Source organism: Salminus brasiliensis, chromosome 5, assembly GCF_030463535.1.
Source record: "Salminus brasiliensis chromosome 5, fSalBra1.hap2, whole genome shotgun sequence".
NCBI lineage: Eukaryota > Metazoa > Chordata > Actinopteri > Characiformes > Bryconidae > Salminus > Salminus brasiliensis.
In genome coordinates, this window is record NC_132882.1 from 42,172,075 (window position 1) to 42,196,540 (window position 24,466).

Sequence of the window (24,466 nt, forward strand, 5' to 3'; positions counted from 1 at the left end):
TACAAAAAGGGTTCCACAATGCAAGGTCTTTATACCAGTTCACGGGGTTCTAAGGTGCGGGTTCTCTTTGGTGAGCATAGAAACCAAAGAACCTCCTTCTTTTGTTCGATGCTCTGTAGAACCCACTGTGCTTAGACTGCTTAGCCACTGGGGCCCTTCTCTCCGGAACCTTTTTAGACACACACACACACACACACACTGCATCTACAGCCCTTACACCTTACAGCATCCCCCCCCCTCCCTTTAGACTGGGGTCTAAGACTGTAGCTGTGATTACAGGCCAAGAAAGGCCCACACTGGTCCATCTCTCCTGATCCATTATACACACACACACACCTTACAGCACCCTAACCCCACCCCCTATCCCCAAACCCCAACCCCCCACCCCGACCCCGCATGGCTCTCCAGTCGGTGTAAGTGTTCTCTAATACAGTATTATTGTGTGAAATCCTCTTAGGCGAGTAAATTGATTCACCGCTCTCTTCGCTGCACTCCTACGCCTATAGCTCATTTACATGTGCTATCATGGTTCATGCACCTGATATCGGGAGGAATACACACACACACACACACACACACTCCCATCGTGATATTGTATATTTTTTTATGTCCAGCTGGTTCGTCCTCTTGTGTCACCTCCAGGCATGTTGCTGTGGATATGGTGTTTCTACGAAAAAAAAAAAAAAAAAAGAAAAGAGGGCGCGAGAGCAGGCATGGGATGCCCCCCCCACCTGGGAGCGAACCTGCAATCACCCAGTGACAAAGCCATGCTAGGTTTACGTAGCTAACAAAGACTGATTTGGACTTATTTTAGGTTTTGGTTGGAACCCTCACATCTTCAGCCCTCGCCCCTTGAGATGGTCAACCCCGTTACATATATACCTGTAATGGTAACAGGGTTTACAAAGCAACAGGCTAAAAACGTAGTTCTACGAGACATCTAATGACCACAGGTGCGCTCAATCAGCCGGGACACATCTGATACGTCATGTGAGCTTCTTTAGTTAAGAACGGAACATGCTAGGCTAACGTTGCTAACAAACACTGGATTTGGACTGTCACCAATCCCGTCTCTGTAAATATACGCCCAGATCTTCTGCAATTATGGCATGTTATTTTTAGCGCGAGAGCTAAAGTGGCATCACTTGGGAGCGACCGTTTTTTTGTTTGTTTTTTGATTGTTTTTTGATTGTCAACCCCGTTACATATACGCGTGTGTATTTGACATGTTAATATCTGATATCTGGTGTTTGCTAGGCTAATGTTGCTAACAAACACTGGACCCGGACTGTCACCAATCTCATCTCCAATCTCAAACACACACCCAGATCTTCTTCCAGCATGGTTTGTAGTCTTGCTGCACTTCCGGCGTGTTGCTGTGGCGATGGTGTTTTTATGTAGGGATGCAAAAGGAGAGCGCGAGAGCAGGACGGACGGCTGAGGTTACGGATGGCTGTGGCATCACCCGGGATTGAACTTGTGATACGCTTAGACAGTTGCAGCACATGACCTTAAATGCACCCAATCAGCCAGAAAATGGTACTTTGACCGTTGCCAGGGAGGAACCATGGTTTGAAAGTCTGGTTCCTTAAAGAACCATGTATGTAATAGAACCTTTACACCACCACACTTCTCTTCAATCACTAGCTCGGTTCTTAATGGAATCAAAAGTGCTTCTTCTGTGGCATCTCTCAGAGTACTGTTTGAAGCACCTATATTTTTAACACACACACACACACACACACACACACAGTTTCCCATCATGGTATTTTTTACATCGAGGATGGTTTGTTGACTTGTGTCGCCTCCGGGCATGTTGCTGCGGCGATGGTGTTTTTGTGAAGGGATGCAGAGAGAGAGAGTAAGTGAAAGCAACAGGCAAGGATGGCTGTGGTTGGCTGACGTTACGGTTGGCTGTGGTTGGCTGACGTTACGGTTGGCTGTGGTTGGCTGACGTTACGGTTGGCTGTGGTTGGCTGACGTTACGGTTGGCTGTGGTTGGCTGAGGTTACGGTTGGCTGTGGTTGGCTGAGGTTATGGTTGGCTGTGGTTGGCTGATGTTACGGTTGGCTGTGGTTGGCTGACGTTATGGTTGGCTGTGGTTGGCTGAGGTTACGGTTAGCTGTGGTTGGTTGATGTTACAGTTGGCTGTGGTTGGCTGACGTTGTGGTTGGCTGACGTTACGGTTAGCTGTGATTGGCTGACGTTATGGTTGGCTGTGGTTGGCTGACGTCATGGATGCCAGTGGTTGCTGACGTTACGGTTGGCTGTGGTTGGCTGACGTTACGGTTGGCTGTGGTTGGCTGAGGTTACGGTTGCTGTGGTTGGCTGACGTTACGGTTGGCTGTGGTTGGCTGAGGTTACGGTTGGCTGTGGTTGGCTGACGTTACGGTTGGCTGTGGTTGGCTGACGTTACGGTTGGCTGTGGTTGGCTGACATTACGGTTGGCTGTGGTTGGCTGACATTACGGTGGCTGTGGTTGGCTGACGTTACGGATGGCTGTGGTTGGCTGACGTCACGGTTGGCTGTGGTTGGCTGACGTTACGGTTGGCTGTGGTTGGCTGACGTCACGGTTGGCTGTGGTTGGCTGGCGTTACAGATGGCTGTGGTTACGGTTGACTGTGGTTGGCTGGCGTTATGGTTGGCTGTGTTACGGATTGCTGTGGTTGGCTGAGGTTGCGGTTGGCTGTGGTTGAGTGACATTACGGTTGACTGTGAATGGCTGACGTTACTGATGGCTGTGGCATCCCCCCAGGATTGAACTTGTGATTGCCCAATTACGGGGCCAACGCTTAGACAGATGCAGCCCATGACCCCAGATGCATTCAATCAGCCAAGACACGTCTGATATCTGATGTGAGCTGCTTTAGTTCAGAACGGAACATGCTAGGCTAACGTTGCTAGCGAACACTGTCTTGACTTGTCTGGACTGTCACCAATGTCCTCTCTGTAAACACATGTCCAAATCCAAAACATGCTAACTGGTAAAATGACGTGGATGGACCTTATTCAGAAATGTCAGGCTAACAGAAACTCCCGTCAGCTGTGAGGAGTTGATTGTTGCCTGGCGTACATTTCAAAAGGTTCTTCGACGGCATCGCATTTCCGGTTCCGTGAAGAAGCAAATGCTTGAGTATGTATTTGAGTGCGATTGTGAAGAACCGGGGCTCGTTTACAGCCCAGGTTCTTTATGCAATCAAAAGCCGATCCTCTTTGGCATCCCTCAAGGTACCATTCGAAGCACCTTTTCGTTTTGAAGAGTGTGTGATAGCGAGAGCTACACACACACACATACACACACACACATGCACAGTTTCCCATCATGGTATTTTTTACATCAAGGCTGGTTTGTTGTCTCGTGTCACCTCCGGGCATGTTGCTGTGGCGATGGTGTTTTTATGAAGGGATGCAAAAAGAGAGAGAGAGAGAGAGGGAGCGTGCGAGAGGGAGGGTAGGGAGAGAGAGGGATGGTTCTCGGTTTGCTCGCCGTCTGCTGGGAATGAGTTGGTTAAAGAGAAGTCAGGATGATTTATTGGTGGAGAAGGAGGGAACAGAAGCAACGGGGATAGAGGAAAGAGAGGGAGCGATGAGGCGTCATTGGGAATCCTCTGTCTTCTCCTCCTCCTTCTCCTGGATTTTCTCTCTCTCTCTCTCTCAGCTGTCTGTTTCTCGCCCGGCGCTGGTGGGGTACAGCACAAGGATCTCTCTCTCCTCTCTTTTTCTCTATCTCTCTCTCTCTCTCTCACACACTGTGTGTGTGTGTGTGTGTGTGTGTTACACCCTGCCGGCCCTGTCTTCTCTTACACCCATTGTGTCAAGAAGCTACGCTGACTCTTTTTGGAGTCTATTTCTGTCCTTCTTTTGTTCCCTCGCTCTCTCGTGATCTACCTGTCACCTCTTTGTGTGCCTTGCACTCATCTGTCTGCCATCCATCGCTTTCTCCCTCTCCCTCTCTCTCTCTCTCTCGCACTCTCTCGCTCTCTCTGAGCTCGTTTTTTTTTAAAGCCAGCACAGGAGAGCGTGTTCTCTTCTACCTTCATCCTTCACTCCGTCTCGTTGACGGTGTACAGCAGTGCACAGCGAAAAAAGCTATGCTAATGTGTTTGGCAACTTTCGTACGAGCCAGATTTCAGGCCTGCTCCTAAAGCACCTGGGCGAAATTCATACCGCCTTAAAAATTCAAGGGGAGGTATTATTATTATTATTATTATTATTATTATAATTATTGATTTTTAATTGATTTTTTGCTTTGAATTTTCTTCCCAATTCAGCCGAGCCAATGGACCAACCCACTCACTAGGCCCACACTAGGAGGATGAGGACAAGCACATGCCTCCTCCTATGTTGCCACTTTTCCAGCTGCAGCCAATCACAGCCCCACTAGGCAGCCAATGCAGTCAGAGGAAAGCGCCGGATCCCCAGCTCTGATCCATCAGCACAAGGTAGGTGTTTCTAATCATTTGGCCAGTGAGTGGAAGTTAGTGGAAGCACAAGACTGGTGTTTCTAATAAACTGGCCAGTGAGTGGAAGCACAAGGTAGGGGTTTCTAATAAAGTGGCCAGTGAGTGGAAGCACAAGGTAGGTGTTTCTAATAAAGTGGCCAGTGAGTGGAAGCACAAGGTAGGGGTTTCTAATAAAGTGGCCAGCAAATGAAAGTGGGTGGAAGCACAAGGTTGGGGTTTCTAATAAAGTGGCCAGAGAGTGGAAGCACAAGGTAGGGGTTTCTAATAAAGTGGCCAGCAAATGAAAGTGAGTGGAAGCACAAGGTAGGCGTTTCTAATGAAGTGGCCAGAGGAGGATGGAAAATGATCGTGCTTTGGAAGACAGCCTCCATACACTTCATACAGCATTCTTACACAAACTGTTTCATACATCAGGGAAAGGGTGGTGGTGGGGGGGGGGGGGGTGAATAAGAAGGGGGGGTATAGGGTGTTGTCAGTTTTCATAAAGCAGCTTTCATTTGCAACGCGGCCCCCCCTCAATCCAATCGGCCTCTCTCCCTCCCGGCGGCGGATGATGAAAAATGGCACTTCCGGCAGCACCGACACGGCGGCCCTTATGACATTTAGCTGCGTTCCTCTATCCGTCACTCTGGCCCGCTCCTCTCGCTCCAATCCAATCTCCTCGCTCTCATATCGCCCAATCTAATACGGAGGCTCCCCTCGGCCGAGGCTTCTCCCCGTCCTCCTCCAGCAATCACGGCCCGAGCGGCCCGGCTGCCTGAACTTTTGACACGGGGAACGCTTCCCCTTGACAGCGGGCCACGACTGATGGAGGTGCGGTAGAGGCGGATTGCCCCGGAAGGCCGGAAAACAACCGAACACCGCAGAAAAACAACAGCGTAAAATCACACCCGTTTTGCTCTGGCTAGCGTCTAGTTTCTTGACCTTTGGAGTAAATTCAGCACCTGGCTGCTGCTGAGCTTCAGGAATGATTAGCTGTAGTGAGTTTGGCTTTATGATGTAGACTATACACACACACACACACACTCTCTCTCGCTCTCTCTCTCTCTCTCTCTCTCTTTACCCATATCTCTCTCCCTCCTTTACTCCCATTCCCCAGTGTGTTCAGTGTTGTGTTAGTAAACCATGTTGACATTCCCTCCCTCCCTTGGCCTCCTCTTCCTCCTCCCTCATTCTCCTTCGCTTTCTCCCTCTCTATCTCTATCTCGCTCGCTCTCCCTCTCCCCCCCCCCCAGCTCCCTCCCTGTCTCTCTTCCTCTCACTCTACTGACTGACATGAATTTTCAATCTCACTGTTTACCTTCCACTGCTGTGCCTAAAACAACACTGGCAAAGATAGAGGCCACGGACGAGGGGGGGGAGAGGGGGGGGTGGGAGACGGAGGGAGGGGGGGATCTGGGGAAGGGGGAAAAAGGCAAAAGCAGAGGTGTTAGAGACTGTAGAGTGCTGGGAGGGAGAGGAGGACTACAAAAATGAAAGGGGTGTGAAAAGAGGAAAGAAGCTGTGTGTGTGTGTGTGTGTGTGTGTGTATGTGTGTGTGTGTGTGCTCGCGCGCGCATGAGATGAAGGTTGTACAGTAACAAACTCAGAATACAGTACAACATTTAAATATATATATATATATATATATATATATATATATATATATACAGCCATAACATTAAAACCACCTGCCTACTACTGTGACGGCCCCCTTTTGTGCTCTGACCCGTTGAGGCATGGACCACACAAGACCTCTAAAGGTGTCCTGTGGTATCTACGTCCTGTAAGTTGTGAGATGGGGTTTGCTGGTTCACTGGTTATCCTTCCTTGGAGCACTTCGGATCACTACTGACCACTGCCTACCGGGAACACCCCACAAGCGAGACCTGCCTGCTGTTTTGGAGATGTTCTGACCCAGTCGTCTAGCCGTCACAGCGGGGTTCTTGTCAAAGAAGCTCAGGTTCTTAGGCTTGACCGTTTTTCCTGCTTTTAACACCGATATCAGCTGATTCAGGAGCTGTTGAAAGCAGATATTCAATGTTATTCACTTTAGTGGTTCACTGTCAGTGGTTTTAATGTTATGGCTGATTGGTAAATAAATAAATAAATAAATAAATAAATGGGACATGTGGGTGCTTACCCATATTTATTTATATATATATATATATAATTAATATTATAAATAAATATGGGTAAGCTATATATTAATATAGTTATATATACACTGTAACTTTAGAGGAACAGGGAAGTTTAAAATATATATATATATATATATATATATATATATATATACACATGAAAATACATGAGGGATATATTTGCAAATGTGTGCTTACATATATGTAATACATACAGCACATATTGATATATATGTATTGATATATTCTCTTTTCATGCAGATATTTACATATATATATGATTATTACAATTTCTTATTTTTACAAATAATAATAATGTAATTATGTAAATAATATAATAATAATAATATATGTATATATATATATATATATATATATATATATATACATAAATAATTATATATAATACATACAGGACATATTGTAACAAACTGTATACATGTTTACTATTACATATGAAATATTGTTATTACATTTAAGCACTAACAAATATGAAAAATACATGACGGACATATTACAAATATGTGTTTACTTATATATAATATGCACAGGATATATTATTACTAACAAATATAATACATAGGGGATATATAATTTTCACACGTCTGCACTTACATCTAAAAACAACAATTAAATAGACCTATTTTATTGTTATTACGTAGTACAACTAGTACTACTAACATGTGACATTATTACAAATATATATATATATATTTACATGTATTTTACACTGTCTATATTTATACATACATATATATGTAAAATATACGTGCTAAACATAATAATAGACATCTTGTATTATAATTACACTTACATACTAACAGACAAGATATTTTATATATATTATATATATATTTATAATATCTTGTGTATATATATAATATATTTTGTCTTGTGTAATTATAATATATATATACTATATTACACATAGATAACAACAAATATGAAAAATGAGTGGCATGAGTGATATTTTATTACAAATATGCCATAACCTATATAATATGTACAGCACATACTGTTACTAACAAATACAATATATATATATAGATGTTATATTACATTTAGACACTTGGAAAAATGGAAAAAGCTGGGGAAAAAAAACATCAAAAAATCAGAGCATTCCTATTGGTCCATTGTGTCAGAAAGTGCAAAACAGCCAACCTGGTATAATAATAATAACACATATCCATAATCTAAAATATAAACACACACACAGGACGTATTACATACAGACACATACATGTGCTGATAAATCTATAATACATAGAGGACATATCATAACATACACATTTCTATTATATATCATTATAATAACACATATAGAATTATTCCATAGAGATACCTCTACTGTACGTCTGCACGAGGTTATACAGTAAGAATAGGGGAGTGATGCGTTATGATGCACTATTTAGTGTTAAAATATGCAACATATTTACAGGACATCTGTGGGAGGAGCTTCTGAAGCTGCAGATGCAGACAGTACGCATTCACTCTTCACTCCACTCCTCATCCACGTCCTAACTTCAGTGCTACCATAGCAACAACTACTACCAACATCATTACACATGTTCTCTTCTGTCTGTTGCTGTAGCTCTCAGCGGCAGCGCTAATGCAGTCCCCACAGTGTTGATTGAACACTGGCGGCGTACTGGCTGTGTAAAGGGTGTATAGGTACATGTAGAAATGGAGACGGCCTTGATTCTCACACAAGCCCTCAGCCGTCCCTCCTCCCGCTCGCTCCAGTGTAGGGGGAGGGTTTATCTGGCTGCATGGTGATAAACGAGGAGCGACGGATGATCAGGATTGGTGATTTAGGGCCGAGTGAATGAATCTGCCTGCAGCCGCACCACAGTTCTCCCCTGCCAAACTGTTTCCTTCACTCTGAGACAGTCTGCCTTTGATGTTTCTGCTTTTTTTCTTCTTCTCGATATTAAAAACGCTTTCACACAAACACACTCTCAGAACAGAGCGGAAGCTTTGAAGTTTACTGTAATTATTTATTCAATTTGTTTGAAGAAGTCTTTTACAACATTTACATCGTAAAGCACAAGGTAGGGGTTTCTAATAAAGTGGCCGGCGAGTGGAAGCACAAGGTAGGGGTTTCTAATAAAGTGGCCGGCGAGTGGAAGCACAAGGTAGGGGTTTCTAATAAAGTGGCCGGCGAGTGGAAGCACAAGGTTGGGGTTTCTAATAAAGTGGCCAGTGAGTGGAAACAACATGGAGGGGTTTCTAATAAAGTGGCCAGTGAGTGGACATTTAAGGTTGGTGTTTCCAGTAAAGTGGCCAGTGAGTGGAGGCAACAGGTAGATGTTTCTAATAAAGTGGCCAGTGAGTGGACATTTAAGGTTGGTGTTTCCAGTAAAGTGGCCAGTGAGTGGAGGCAACAGGTAGATGTTTCTAATAAAGTGTCCAGTGAGTGGAGGTTTAAGGTGGGTGTTTCTAATTAAGTGGCCAGTGAGTGGACATTTAAGGTTGGTGTTTCCAGTAAAGTGGCCAGTGAGTGAAAGCAACAGGTAGATGTTTCTAATAAAGTGGCCAGTGAGTGGAAGCAACAGGTAGGGGTTTCTAATAAAGTGGCCAGTGAGTGGACATTTAAGGTTGGTGTTTCCAGTAAAGTGGCCAGTGAGTGGAAGCAACAGGTAGATGTTTCTAATAAAGTGGCCAGTGAGTGAAAGCACAAGGTTGGGGTTTCTAATAAAGTGGCCAGTGAGTGGACATTTAAGGTGGGTGTTTCCAGTAAAGTGGCCAGTGAGTGAAAGCACAAGGTAGTGGTTTCTAATAAAGTGGCCAGTGAGTGGAGGTTTAAGGTGGGTGTTTCTAATAAAGTGGCCAGTGAGTGAAAGCACAAGGTAGGGGTTTCTAATAAAGTGGCCAGTGAGTGGAAGCACAAGGTGGGTGTTTCTAATAAATTGGCCAGTGAGTGGAAGCAACAGGTAGGGGTTTCTAATAAAGTGGCCAGTTAGTGGATGTTTAAGGTAGGTGTTTCTAATAAAGTGGCCAGTGAGTGGATGTTTAAGGTAGGTGTTTCTAATAAAGTGGCCAGTGAGTGGACATTTAAGGTGGAGGTTTAAGGTGTGCTACTGGCTGCAGCTCATCTTCTACTCACTTTGCTATAAAGAGCCCCTGGGATCATCTCACTGTGCTTCTGCTTCTGCAGTTTTACTAGCTTGTCTAAACTGACTCGAGACTGGAATCACCCACTACTTGTGACTCAGACTCATCCTTAAATGACTCGCCCAAATCGCAATCAAGTTGTACTCTTTTACAGTTGAGTCACGAGTCAAGAGTTAGTTGGGGAGGTAGTTGGGAGTCAGCTAGTGACAAACTGAGCCTTGATTCAGTCAGGAAAAGTCAGTTTAGGAAGAGTTGAGTCACCCAGACTTGATTCGCCCACAACTAGCAACATACGCACTCCTAAATGACTTGAAAACTCTGCCTTAACTGACTCAAGACTGGAATTTCTCACTACTCGTGACTTACCCTTAAATGACCCGCCCTTAACTGACTCACAGCTCAACTTGATTTAAGACTCGACTTACCCACTACTCATGACCCTTGGCTCATGAGTCTAAACTGACTCAAGACTCAAATTGCCCACAACTCGCAACATTTGCCCCTTAAATGACTTGCAAACCAAACCTTAACTGACTCTAATCTCAACTTGCCTTAACTGACTCAAGACTCAAATCGCCCACAACTTATGACTCATACTCACCCTTAAATGACTCGCCCTTAACTGACTCTCAACTCAAATCGGCCACTACTTATGACTCAGACTCACCCTTAAATGACCCGGCCTTAACTGACTCGCAACTCAACTCGCCTTAACTGACTCTCAACTCAAATCGGCCACTACTCATGACTCAGACTCACCTCTAAATGACTCACCCTTGACTGACTCGCAACCCAACTTGCGTTAACTGATTTAAGACTCGAATCACTGACTTATGACTCAGACTCACCCTTAAATGACTCGCCCATAACTCAACAAAACTCAAAAGTCTCTAACACCTGCTTTTCCTTCGTCATTGAGGGCTCCTTCCACATCTGACAACAGCAACATACCCACTCCTAAATGACTCGCAAACCAGACTCTGCCTTGACTGACTCGAGACTACTCCCTACTCGTGACTCAGGCTCACCCTTAAATGATAACAGGTGCACTGGCGAACAGTAGGCCTCTCTTCTGCACACAAGCTAGGGAAGTAACTGGGCAGCACACATTGCTCGAGAGAGAGAGCGCGAGAGGGAGAGAGGGAGAGATGAGGCACAGAACATTAGGGGTGAAATGGAACAGAGAGGGAAAGAAAGTGGGAGATTTATAGAAGTATGGCGAGAGGAAGCCGACAGAAAGAGTGATGCGGGGAGAGGGAGGGAGGATTTTCCGAAGCGACGGCGAGGAAGGAGGGAGGCGGGGAGCCGAGCTTAGAATAGATACACTCAACGGCATGAAATATTGAACGAGGGAGCGAGAAAACAAGAGAAAGGAGAGGAAAATGGAGAGACTGATAGAGATAAATACAATCGTTATTTGCGACGGCGAGTGTTGGCGGAGAGAGTGCCGGGTGGAGGTGGAGGGGGACGGGGGGAGATGGATGAAGGCGAGAATCCCGACTACAGTGTTGGGATGGAGGGGGCAAAAGAGAAAGCGAGGGAGAGAACTTGTTTGGATGTGGATGAATGGCTGGTTTGTGTTGAAAATATCACTCTGTTAAAAAAAAAAAGTGTTTCATCTCTCACCCCTCGCTCACTAGCCCCCCCCCTCCTCTCTCCCTCTCTCTCCTTTGATCTCTCACTCACTGATCTTTTCCTCTTCCCTACTGTCAAATATTTAAGATGTTTGGCAGCTTTTGTTCAAATTACCATGCTGATCTGGTGGTGCCTTTCACACCCGCCGCCATCAAACGCCACACCTACCGGATCAGCCGCCATCTCCCAGATACAAGGCCCTAACGCATGTTTTATTCATCCCTAATCCATCCCCCCCCAGCTCTCTCCCAGCGCCTCCTGGAGAATGTTTGGTTAGGCCTCCCCCTTCCCTCTCGCGCCGATGATCAATAGCGAGCTTTTGGACACGCTGTCCTGTCTGATCTAGTCACGTTGCCTTTCACCCCTCAGCCAAAAAAACCCCCAAAAAAACGAGCCGCCTTCACTCGCTCCGTTTAGGCCCATCTGTAGAGCCTCAGCGTGAAGAACATGAGAGAAAGGCCTGCCCGGCCCTCCTGCAGGCCTGGAGCTATGAGGGAGCCCCTCATAGGAGGGGCGGGGTGTGGAGGGGGGAGTTCGGGGGCTGCGCCTTCTCCCAGTTGGAATATTGCGCTGTTGAGTCGCAGGTCAGTTCACAGTGAGTTAAGTCGGGAGGCGGATAGCAACGAATCAAGACACGGGTCAGTTAAGGGCGAGTTAAGTCTCGAGGTAATTTGTGGGCGATTCGAGGCTCGGGTCAGTTGAGGGGGCAGGTGTAAAGGCAAGTGGCGCAGTGCCTAAGCTGATTCCAACAGATAATTAAGGGTAAATTGAGTTGGGAGTCAGCTAGTAACAAACTCTGCCATGAGTCAGTCAAGAGCATCCTGGGTCATGAGTCAGTAAAGGGTGAGTTGAGTGTTGAGGTAATTTGTGGGCGATTTAAGGCTTGAGTCAGTAAAGGGTGAGTTGAGTCTCGAGGTAATTTGTGGGCAATTCGAGGCTCGAGTCAGTTAAGGGTGAGTTGAGTCTCGAGGTAATCTGTGGACGATTTAGGGCTCAAGTCAGTTGAGGAGGCAGGTGTAAAGGCAAGTAGGGCATTGCCTAATCTGTTGGTTTTAGCTTGTGCTCTTTCACATCTGAGTTGAGTCACAAGTCGCAAGTTAATTATAAGGGTAAATTGAGTTGGGAGTCAGCTAGTAACAAACTAGGCCTTGAGTCAGTCAAGAGAGTCAGTTTAGGGAGAGTTGAGTCACCCAGACTCACAATTCTACTTGCCGGAATTGACTCAAGGCTCAAATCGCCCACAACTCACGACTCAGACTTACCCTTAAATGACAAGCGGCCCAGACTCGCCCTGGACTGACTCGCAGCTCAGCTTGCCTTAACTGACTCAAGTCTCGAATCACCCACAACTGGCAACATACTCTAAAATGTCTTGCCCTTAACCGACTCACAATTCAACTTGGCTCGAATTGCCCGCTACTAGTGACTCAGACTCACCCCTGAAGGAATTCAACTGACTCGAGCCTCGAATCACCCCCAACTAATGACTACATACCTTGCGACTAAATTTGCCTTAACTGACTCACAACTTGTCAAAGTCAATGGTGATGTGCGGAGGAAATGCCATGACTCCGGCTGCTGATGGTCGGGGATTTGAACTAGCCTTAGTGTCTCAGACTTAAATGGCTTGTGACTCGCCCTAAACTGACTCAAAATTTGACTCGACTCGAATTTTCATGAAGCGACTTTCAAACATGGTTCTGTATTTTACTGTCAGACTTTACAGATTGACAGATCACTGATTTTGTCAGTAATCACTGTAATTACAGTAGCGCTCCCTCCCCAGAGGAACCTGCTGCAGCGCCGTCAGGCCTGAAGGCAGCTGTTGTGTCCTGATCAGTTAATAGAGCAGATAAACCCGTATCACCAGCTGTTCATTAGGTGAGGGCAGTTGTGCCTCCTCTGTTATTTCCTTCATCTCCTGCTGGTGCAGGTGTTACAGGGAGGCGTGTGTGTGTGTGTGTGTTTGTGTGTGTGTCTCTTTCCTGCGCACCTGCAGTGATCTACGCCGGTGCTGATGCAGCGCTGATCGGCGATCGATTGATGAGGCCTGGGCCGTAGTTTTCTTGCTGAGCGTTTTTTAGCAAAGCGCTGACATAAATCAGGTGCTGCGGGCTGAGCTGCACCACAGGACAACACTTCAGGTCTCTCCGTGTGTGTGTGTGTGTGTGTGTGTGTGTGTGTGAGATAGAGGATAGCTTTGTATTTTAATTATACCTTGTCTTATGTACTGTAATGACTTCTTATACAGTGACGTATAATGACAAAACAAGAAAATATGTTGTGGCCACAAAATAATGCCTTATCTTGTGGCCTCAATATATTATCTTGTGGCTTCAGTAAATTTGCTTGTGGCCTTAATATTTTACCTTGTGGTCCAATATATTATCCTGTGGCCTCAATATACTGTATTATCCTGTGGCCTCAATATATTATCTTGTGGCCTCAATATATTACTTAAATGTATTATCCTGTGGCCTCAATATATAATCTTGTGTCCTAAATGCATTATCTCATGGTCTCGATATATTATATTGTGGCCTCAATGTAGTACCTTAATGTATTACTTAGTGACCTCAATGCATCTTGTGGCCTCTATATAGTATCTTGTGGCCTCAATATATTATCTTGTGACATCAATATATTAGCTTGTGGCCTTAATATTTTACCTTATGTTCCAATATATTATCTTGTGGCCTCAATATATTGTATTATCCTGTGGCCTCAATATATTATCTTGTGGTTTCAATATATTACCTCAATGTATTATCCTGTGGCCTCAATATATTTATCTTGTAGCCTCAAGAAATTATCTTGTGGCCTTAATATACTGTATTATATTGTGGCCTCAATATATTAATAAATTACTTTAATGTAGTATCTTGTGGCCTCAATATATTATCTTGTGACATCAATATATTAGCTTGTGGCCTTAATATTTGACCTTGTGGTCTGATATATTATCCTGTGGCCTCAATATACTGTATTATCCTGTGCCCTCAATATATTATCTTGTAGCTTTAATATATTACCTCAATGTATTATCCTGTGGCCTCAATATATTTATCTTGTAGCCTCAAGAAATGATCTTGTGGCCTTAATATACTGTATTATCTTGAGGTCTCAGTACATGATGTCATGACCTGAAAATATTATTTTGTGTCCTTAATATTGTGTTTTCTAGTCAGTAAAAAGTAAGAAACTTAATTAGTGGCCTCAATGCAATATCTTGTGGCCTCAAAACATTATTATCTTGCAGTCTTCATACATTATCTCATGATCTCATTGTATTATCTCATGGCCACTGTATTATATTATCTTGTGGCCTACGTGTATTATTTCATGGCTTCCATATATTATCTTATGACCTCAAAGTATATGTCCCAGGACCGGAAGGTTATGTCTATACCCTTTGGTTAGTAAATGAAGTGGCTAATAGACATGGTTCTATTCACCACCACTGTAAAGAAATCTGAGTCCTTTACAATGGACAAAGCAAGCTTTCCCTCACACTGGCTCCTTAAGTGCATGTGAGGAAGTAAACACAGGCCTCGGAGTGCAGGTGGGCCGTCCGAGACACACTGTTCAACTTCTCTAAATCATTAAAGAACAAGAACAACAGCGTCTGACTTTGTCAAATGTATATTTCATTGAACAGATTCTTCCTCTGGGAAATCAGACAAGGGTCTTCTTCTCATAATGGCTGAGCGAGCCGGAGTGCAGCGGCGGAGAGAAGAGGCCGCTGGACGCGAGGAGTGTGTTGCAGTCGGAAATGGGAAAGGTTTGGCAGGGAATATTATTTCGAGGAATCACTCATCACTTCTATAGCAATAGCATCCTCTCCCCCTTCTAAAAGCCTGGGTCAGCAGTTCACATGATACACAGTAATGGTGTGTCTTAACTGACTGTGTGTGTGTGTGTGTGTGTTTGTGTGTGTGTATGACAGACAGAGAGAAAAAGAGAGAGAGAGAGATGCACAGGCTTTGATGTTTACGTGCCCTTAAGAGACCAGCTAGCCTGAGGCAAGAGCAAGATTGTCACGCGAGCTTGTGTGTGTGTGTGTGTGTGTGTGTACTCTGAAAGGCTGTTCATATCTATGTATATGTATGTACATGCAATCCAGGTATGAAACACACACTACACACTGTCGATGATGTGAACATATGTCACTATACATGTCCATAAATGTAATATCCAGAATATTAAAGTTCTAACAGAAAACAATATCCAGAATAAAGTTTTAATGAAAGTAATATTTAGAAGTTCCAATCAAATGAATGAAAGAATGAAAGAATGAAATAGAATGAAAGTAGAATGAAAGTAGAATGAAATTTTAATCAAATGATATCTAGAATGACATTCTAATAAAATAAGATCCAGAGTGAAATAAAATTACACATTATCCAGTATGAACTTCTAGTTAAATGAATGACTAGAATGACGTTCTAATAAAATGATTATCCAGTATGAAGTTCTGAAAAAAAGATATTAATAACGATGTTTAATAAAATGAATATCCAATGAGTTCTAGTTAAATCAATTGCTAGAATGAAATTCTAATTAAATGAATATCCAACATAAAGTTCTAAAAATAATAATATTCCTTACAAAGTTTTAATGATAGAATATCCAGCATGAAGTTCTAGTTAAATTAATGTTCTGAACAAAGAATATTAATAACAAAGTATAATAAAATGAATATCCAGTATGAAGTTCTGAAAAAAATATATTAATAACTAAGTTTAATAAAATGAATATCCAGTATGAAATTCTGAAAAACATATTAATAATGTTTTAATAAAGTTTTAATGATAGATCATCCAGTACGAACTTCTAGTTAAATTATTTACTAGAATGAAGCTCTAATAAAATAAAAACTAAAATAATGTTCTAATGTAATGAAGTATAACATTACTTGATTGGCTTTATTTTGAAATATTATTAATAATAACAATAATATTATGTATATTCAAGCATAATCATTGATTGTACTCCAAAATGTGTCTGAAATACAATGCTCACTATTTTAAATATAAGATAAAAGACACTCCTCAAGTCGTATTTGTATAATTAATGTATTTTGTGTAAAATTAATACATTATACCCTGTTGTGTAGTTTAATTAATGTTACTACAGTGTAAAAGTACTAATTACTCGATCATTGTTTACAGCATGAGCCAATAGCATAGAGGACCCAGGGTTCCATTTACTTTCATCCACTAACTGTGCAGCCATTCATCAGGTCTCCTCCCACTCCAGTGTCAATATGTCACTATGCTCTTTTCCTAATATGCCAGTGTGTCACGTCTCACTTCCACTCGTGATCGCATCACTTCCTCTTGGTTCATGCCAGCAGGCAGATTTGATTGGCCGCGTGGCATAATTGCTGCCAGACGAGCTGATTGATTAGCCGATATGAGAGGATGACTCTGCTGGACTTCTCACCATTACTGGACTGCATTGATTCCACCTCTCTCTCTCTCTCTCTCTCTCTCTCTCTCAGTCGGGTCCTGATGGAAGTGTAATTTCATTTCATTTCAATTTAACCTCACTTGTAAATTTGTGCTACTTATAACTGCGCAGTCTGATGATGGATGGGTTCTCCTTTCGGCCTTGTTAATGTTCCACGTCTTTACAAAGACTGCTAAATGAACAGCCACTGCCAGGCTGCCAGGCTGGACTGGTGAGGTTACAGAAAACACCACCATAACAAAAACACCTGCAGTACTTTCAAACGGGACATTTATGATGTTAAATAATGTACTTCTCTACTAATCTACAGCTGCGACAATAATAATCTCATTTATTGTATTTAACTCTATTATTATTTATTATTTATATTGTTCACATCTGGGAATTTCATGAATTTTAGTTTCTTCGGTCAGTTAAACACATTTTAACCAAACAAAAAATTGGTTCATTTTTTTAATTCATTTCTGATCATATCATTATTGTCATGCAAAACCTTGCATCTCCAAAAGGTGAAAAAAAAAAATCTTTCATTGGATGTCATAGTAAAAAGATTAAAAAAAGATATATTTTCTTTTATACTTGGTTACCTTTTATAACATTTTATAATTTAAGGATTAATCTGATTCTAGATAAATCTATTTATTTATTTCAGCTGAAAATTGTGTTTGAATATTTAAAAATGATGTAGAATTGTATTACTATTTTATGCTCATTGTTGTTATTATTATCATATTGTTTTATTTGTATTGAATTTTATTTCTTTGACATAGTTTGTGTGTTTTGTTTTATTTATCCAGGTATTTAATTGAATTGAGTTATATAAATTTCACTTTATGTTTGTGTGTTTTATTATTTTGTTTTAAACGGAAAGGAGAGGCATTGGGTTAGAGGGTATGAAAACACAGATAGTTGTAGTATGTAATTGTACAATGTTGATATTGGTGATTTTTGCTAATAAAGTAATAAACAGAACATTCAAAGTAAAAAAATTAAAATATCACAATAACTTATAATAATTCTAATTCTAATATTATATTGTAATATTTTAGACATTATATATACAATTATATTAAGATTTTTTTAATGATTTCAAATCAGTTTGGAGCATTTCTATTGGTCCACACAGCTAGCACCTAACATCATAGGCTGGAAAGAGGCTAACACCAATGCTAGCTAATTTCATATTGGAAGTAAACTTCTTTTAAGTTAAAATTTGCTTATTTTCAAAGAAAACTAACATCAACATTTGCTTGAGATACAAAATCATACAAGATACGAAATCATCATAATATTTTAGCTATTATACATACAATTATATTACTTTTTTTTTTAACGATTTCAAATCAGTTTGGAGCATTTCTATTGGTCCACATAGCTAGCAGCTGACGTCATGGGCTGGAAAGAGGCTAACACCAATGCTAGCTTATTTCATATTGGAAGGAAACTTCTTTTAAGCTATAATTAACTTTTCTTAGAAAACTAACGTCCACGTTAGCTTAAGATACGAAATACGTTAATGTTAGATTTAGGCTAGCTATCTGAAGTGGACTGTGATAGCATAAAAAAGGCAACATTTAGTGTTACATGAGATGTTTGTGTGGGTTGCTCGTGTAAACATATTCATTTTGCTCGAATACCTTTCATTTTTCTTTTCGCCCAACTGCAAAAATACGTTGCGCCTCGCTCTTCTTTACCAGTCCGTCAGAACTGTACTCCCAAAGCTGGAACTGAGTAAATGCAACAAGGTACTACCCACCTCTGATCTAGGGTTCTAATGTAGCTGGCTTGCTCCAGACATCATTTTAAAGAGCGCATCATTAGGATATAGTGCTCCTGATGATAGACCCACGCTATCACATCCAGCATTTAGGGGCGCTTTGGTGCCTAATGGCTGCCGGAGCTTCAGAGGCTCGGACCGCTCTTGGTTGTTGTTTGGTCATTGCATCAGCAAGCAAGCGGTGAGCTCGGGAGAATCGTTTAGGAGAGCCCTGTTGCCTGTGAAGCTCAGCCCAAACAAGATGATTCCTCCCATTATCTGCTCCTTGTTTTTTGGGCACCAGAAGCATCGTCTTTGTTGGCAAGCTGGAGCGTCTTTTTTCTTCTGCTTTCAACTTGCTTGTTATATTGAATCTGTACTGTGTGTGTGTGTGTGTGTGTGTGTGTGTGTGTGTGTGTGTGTTCCCACCTGAGATCTCATTAGTGAACCCAGCTACATGCCAGCAGTGACATTTGACACTGCGAATCGGCAGAGGCGGCGGTTGCTTTTAATTGTTGTGCCCCTTGAAATTAGCCTAAAAAGTTCGCATTCGCTCTCGCGGCTCTCGTTTCGCTCCTGTGTACATCTGTCTGATCTTCTCCAATCCTCCAGGACCCAGTTTCCCTATTATCCCAATAGTAGTCAAACAGCCAAGACTCCAAAGAGTGGAGCTATGCCGGCTAATGTTGTTGACCAGAGATGCTGCTAGCTGGTTTCAGAAGGTCTAACCTGGTCTTTGATGGTCAAGGTGGTTGAAAAGCTGGTCATCCAGGGGAAAACATACCCTATGCTAGTAAAGAAGGATTAGCTGGTCTACCAACACGTGGAGCTATGTCGGCTAATGTTGTTGACCAGAGATGCTGCTAGCTGGTTTCAGAAGGTCTAACCTGGTCTTTGATGGTCAAGGTGGTTGAAAAGCTGGTCATCCAGGGGAAAACATACCCTATGCTAGTAAAGAAGGATTAGCTGGTCTACCAACATGTGGAGCTATGTCGGCTAATGTTGTTGACCAGAGATGCTGCTAGCTGGTTTCAGAAGGTCTAACCTGGTCTTTGATGGTCAAGGTGGTTGAAAAGCTGGTCATCCAGGGGAAAACATACCCTATGCTAGTAAAGAAGGATTAGCTGGTCTACCAACATGTGGAGCTATGTCGGCTAATGTTGTTGACCAGAGATGCTGCTAGCTGGTTTCAGAAGGTCTAACCTGGTCTTTGATGGTCAAGGTGGTTGAAAAGCTGGTCATCCAGGGGAAAACATACCCTATGCTAGTAAAGAAGGATTAGCTGGTCTACCAACATGTGGAGCTATGTCGGCTAATTTTGCTAACAAGTAATGAAAAGCATTACAGTGGAGCTATGTCGGCTAATTTTGTTGACCAGAGATGCTGCTAGCTGGTTTCAGATGGTCTAAGCTGGTCTTTGATGGTCAAGGTGGTTGAAAAGCTGGTCATCCAGGGAAAACATACCCTATGCTAGTAAAGAGAGAATAGCTGGTCTACCAACATGTGGAGCTATGTCGGCTAATTTTGCTAACAAGTAATGAAAACCATTACAGTGGAGCTTTGTCGGCTAATGTTGTTGACCAGAAATGCTGCTAGCTGGTTTCAGATGGTCTAAGCTGGTCTTTGATGGTCAAGGTGGTTGAAAAGCTGGTCATCCAGGGAAAACATACTCTATGCTAGTAAAGAAGGATTAGCTGGTCTACCAACATGTGGAGCTATGTCGGCTAATGTTGTTGACCAGAGATGCTGCTAGCTGGTTTCAGAAGGTCTAACCTGGTCTTTGATGGTCAAGGTGGTTGAAAAGCTGGTCATCCAGGGGAAAACATACTCTATGCTAGTAAAGAAGGATTAGCTGGTCTACCAACATGTGGAGCTATGTCGGCTAATGTTGTTGACCAGAAATGCGGCTAGCTGGTTTCAGAAGGTCTAAGCTGGTCTTTAATGGTCAAGGTGGTTGAAAAGCTGGTCATCCAGGGGAAAACATACTCTATGCTAGTAAAGAAGGATTAGCTGGTCTACCAACATGTGGAGCTATGTCGGCTAATGTTGTTGACCAGAGATGCTGCTAGCTGGTTTCAGAAGGTCTAACCTGGTCTTTGATGGTCAAGGTGGTTGAAAAGCTGGTCATCCAGGGGAAAACATACCCTATGCTAGTAAAGAAGGATTAGCTGGTCTACCAACATGTGGAGCTATGTCAGCTAATTTTGCTAACAAGTAATGAAAAGCATTACAGTGGAGCTATGTCGGCTAATGTTGTTGACCAGAGATGCTGCTAGCTGGTTTCAGAAGGTCTAACCTGGTCTTTGATGGTCAAGGTGGTTGAAAAGCTGGTCATCCAGGGGAAAACATACTCTATGCTAGTAAAGAAGGATTAGCTGGTCTACCAACATGTGGAGCTATGTCGGCTAATGTTGTTGACCAGAGATGCTGCTAGCTGGTTTCAGAAGGTCTAACCTGGTCTTTGATGGTCAAGGTGGTTGAAAAGCTGGTCATCCAGGGAAAACATACCCTATGCTAGTAAAGAGAGAATAGCTGGTCTACCAACATGTGGAGCTATGTCGGCTAATTTTGCTAACAAGTAATGAAAACCATTACAGTGGAGCTTTGTCGGCTAATGTTGTTGACCAGAAATGCTGCTAGCTGGTTTCAGATGGTCTAAGCTGGTCTTTGATGGTCAAGGTGGTTGAAAAGCTGGTCATCCAGGGAAAACATACTCTATGCTAGTAAAGAAGGATTAGCTGGTCTACCAACATGTGGAGCTATGTCGGCTAATGTTGTTGACCAGAGATGCTGCTAGCTGGTTTCAGAAGGTCTAACCTGGTCTTTGATGGTCAAGGTGGTTGAAAAGCTGGTCATCCAGGGGAAAACATACTCTATGCTAGTAAAGAAGGATTAGCTGGTCTACCAACATGTGGAGCTATGTCGGCTAATGTTGTTGACCAGAAATGCGGCTAGCTGGTTTCAGAAGGTCTAAGCTGGTCTTTAATGGTCAAGGTGGTTGAAAAGCTGGTCATCCAGGGGAAAACATACTCTATGCTAGTAAAGAAGGATTAGCTGGTCTACCAACATGTGGAGCTATGTCGGCTAATGTTGTTGACCAGAGATGCTGCTAGCTGGTTTCAGAAGGTCTAACCTGGTCTTTGATGGTCAAGGTGGTTGAAAAGCTGGTCATCCAGGGGAAAACATACCCTATGCTAGTAAAGAAGGATTAGCTGGTCTACCAACATGTGGAGCTATGTCGGCTAATTTTGCTAACAAGTAATGAAAAGCATTACAGTGGAGCTATGTCGGCTAATGTTGTTGACCAGAGATGCTGCTAGCTGGTTTCAGAAGGTCTAACCTGGTCTTTGATGGTCAAGGTGGTTGAAAAGCTGGTCATCCAGGGGAAAACATACCCTATGCTAGTAAAGAAGGATTAGCTGGTCTACCAACATGTGGAGCTATGTCGGCTAATTTTGCTAACAAGTAATGAAAAGCATTACAGTGGAGCTATGTCGGCTAATGTTGTTGACCAGAGATGCTGCCAGCTGGTTTCAGAAGGTCTAACCTGGTCTTTGATGGTCAAGGTGGTTGAAAAGCTGGTCATCCAGGGGAAAACATACTCTATGCTAGTAAAGAAGGATTAGCTGGTCTACCAACATGTGGAGCTATGTCGGCTAATGTTGTTGACCAGAGATGCTGCTAGCTGGTTTCAGAAGGTCTAACCTGGTCTTTGATGGTCAAGGTGGTTGAAAAGCTGGTCATCCAGGGAAAACATACTCTATGCTAGTAAAGAGAGAATAGCTGGTCTACCAACATGTGGAGCTATGTCGGCTAATTTTGCTAACAAGTAATGAAAACCTGAGGCATTCGCCTTAAACTACATGGAGCTGTTAAAAGCTGAGAAACTAGCTTCTAATGTGTCATTTTTATTACGTTACTTAGCGTTCTGTAGCATAGCATCGTATACTCAGCTTTGTCAGTTTGACAGGATTCACTATTTTGTTTTATATATTTTTTTGTTCAGTGTTGTGTCAAAACACTAAACGACCTAAAACTTCAGACTGCATTCCACAACATACAGTATAGGCTACAGCTAATGAAAATGGCTAGCCTATCTCCATCTCTGAGGTAATAAACACAGCCAGGCTTAGCATTAGTGTAACTCAGCACCGAGCAGAATCTGAAAGAAGATTCCTAATCTTAATTCAAAGTCAAACTGAGGTAAAATATCAAAAAACCTCGGTAGCTACCACCTCAGCTAGCACAGAATGTAGTAGAAACGTTCAGCAGTGTTCCTAGAAGGTTCCACGAAGGTTAGCATGTAACGCTACAGGAAAAAAACGTTCCAGGACAGTTCTGAAAACGATTAACATCACATTATTAGAACGTTTCTTACACAACATTCTCAGGTAGACAAAAACTGACATTGCGGAGGCATCTGAAGTAACTTTCCCGAAAATAAAAAATTAAAGATCCCAAAAAATCCAGTTCAAGACCAGTGTTTGCTGGTGTCTGGTTTCAGAAGGTCTAAGCTGGTCTTTGATGGTCAAGGTGGTTGAAAAGCTGGTCATCCAAGAAAAAACATACCTATGCTGGTAAACAAACCGCTCTTGACCAGCAAAGGGTCGTTTTCGTGTTTGATGGACTTGCTGGCCATTCATCTTAGTCATGGTTGGTCAAACTGATTAACTAGCTAAGCTATCAAACTCAATCTGAAAACATATTGACCCTATACTGGTCAAAACGTAAGCAGGTCAACCAACTTTATCAGCCAGTTTTATCGACCTGCTTGAGAAACATCTTGGTCAAGTTGGTTATGCTGGTTGATGTCACCACCACAAAGACAGTGACCTGCTACCCGAACCAGAAACCCTGGCTGAATGGAGAGGTGCGTTCTCTACTGAAAGCCAGGGATGCTGCCTTCAGGTCTGGCGACTCACAGGAACTCAGGAGGGCTAGAAGAGAGCTGACCGCAGGTGTTAAGAGGGCCAAAGCTGCATATGCTCTGAAAGTCCAGGGACACTTCTCCTCCCAGGATCCTAGGAGCATGTGGAGGGGAATTAAGTGCATCACAGACTATAAAACCAGAGATGCACAATGTTCCAAAGACCCCTCCCTGCCCGAGGCTCTCAACAAATTCTATGCCCGCTTTGAGGACCCTGACACCCCGCCCAGCATAAGACTCACCCCTACACCTGGAGAAGTACCCCTCAGTGTGACACCAGCAGAGGTAAGGAGGACCCTCAGGAGGATCAACCCCCGGAAAAGTGCTGGTCCGGATAACATCCCCGGACGAGTACTACGGGAGTGCGCTGATCAGATCTCCGAGGTACTGGCAGACATTTTCAATGTCTCCCTCACCCAGGCAGCTGTTCCCACCTGCCTGAAGACCGCCACCATCATCCCGGTCCCCAAGAGCTCCACAGTGACAGGTCTGAATGACTACCGGCCGATAGCTCTCACGCCGATAGTCACTAAATGCTTTGAAAGACTGGTTATGACCCACATCAAAGCCACCATCGACGTCACTGTGGACCCACACCAGTATGCCTACAGGAGGAACCGATCCACAGATGATGCCATTTCCTCTGTGGTCCACACTGCCCTCACCCACCTGGAGCAGAAGGACTCTTATGTCCGTATGCTCTTTGTGGACTTCACTTCCGCCTTCAACACCATGATACCCCAGACCCTGACAGATAAGCTCTCCTCACTTGGTCTGCGCTCTTCTCTCTGCAACTGGGTCCTGGACTTCCTGACCAACAGGCCGCAGTCTGTGAGGATCCACAACCTCTCCTCCTCCACCACAATCCTCAGCACTGGCTCCCCTCAGGGCTGTGTGTTGAGCCCCCTCTTGTTCACGCTGCTCACATATGACTGCTCACCCATCCACCCAGGCTGTCATATTGTGAAGTTTGCAGATG

The 24,466-nt window shown here is 43.3% G+C and overlaps 1 protein-coding gene across 1 annotated transcript in view; it reads right to left on the reverse strand.

The window, feature by feature from the left end:
- efna3b (ephrin-A3b) overlaps positions 1–23,212 on the reverse strand; it is a 114,454-nt gene extending 91,242 nt beyond the window's left edge. Inside the window, exon 1 of the mRNA XM_072680727.1 lies at positions 23,130–23,212. Coding sequence (XP_072536828.1) covers positions 23,130–23,212 — 83 coding nt within the window. The remainder of the gene's footprint in view (positions 1–23,129) is intronic.
- Positions 23,213–24,466: the final 1,254 nt, after the last annotated feature.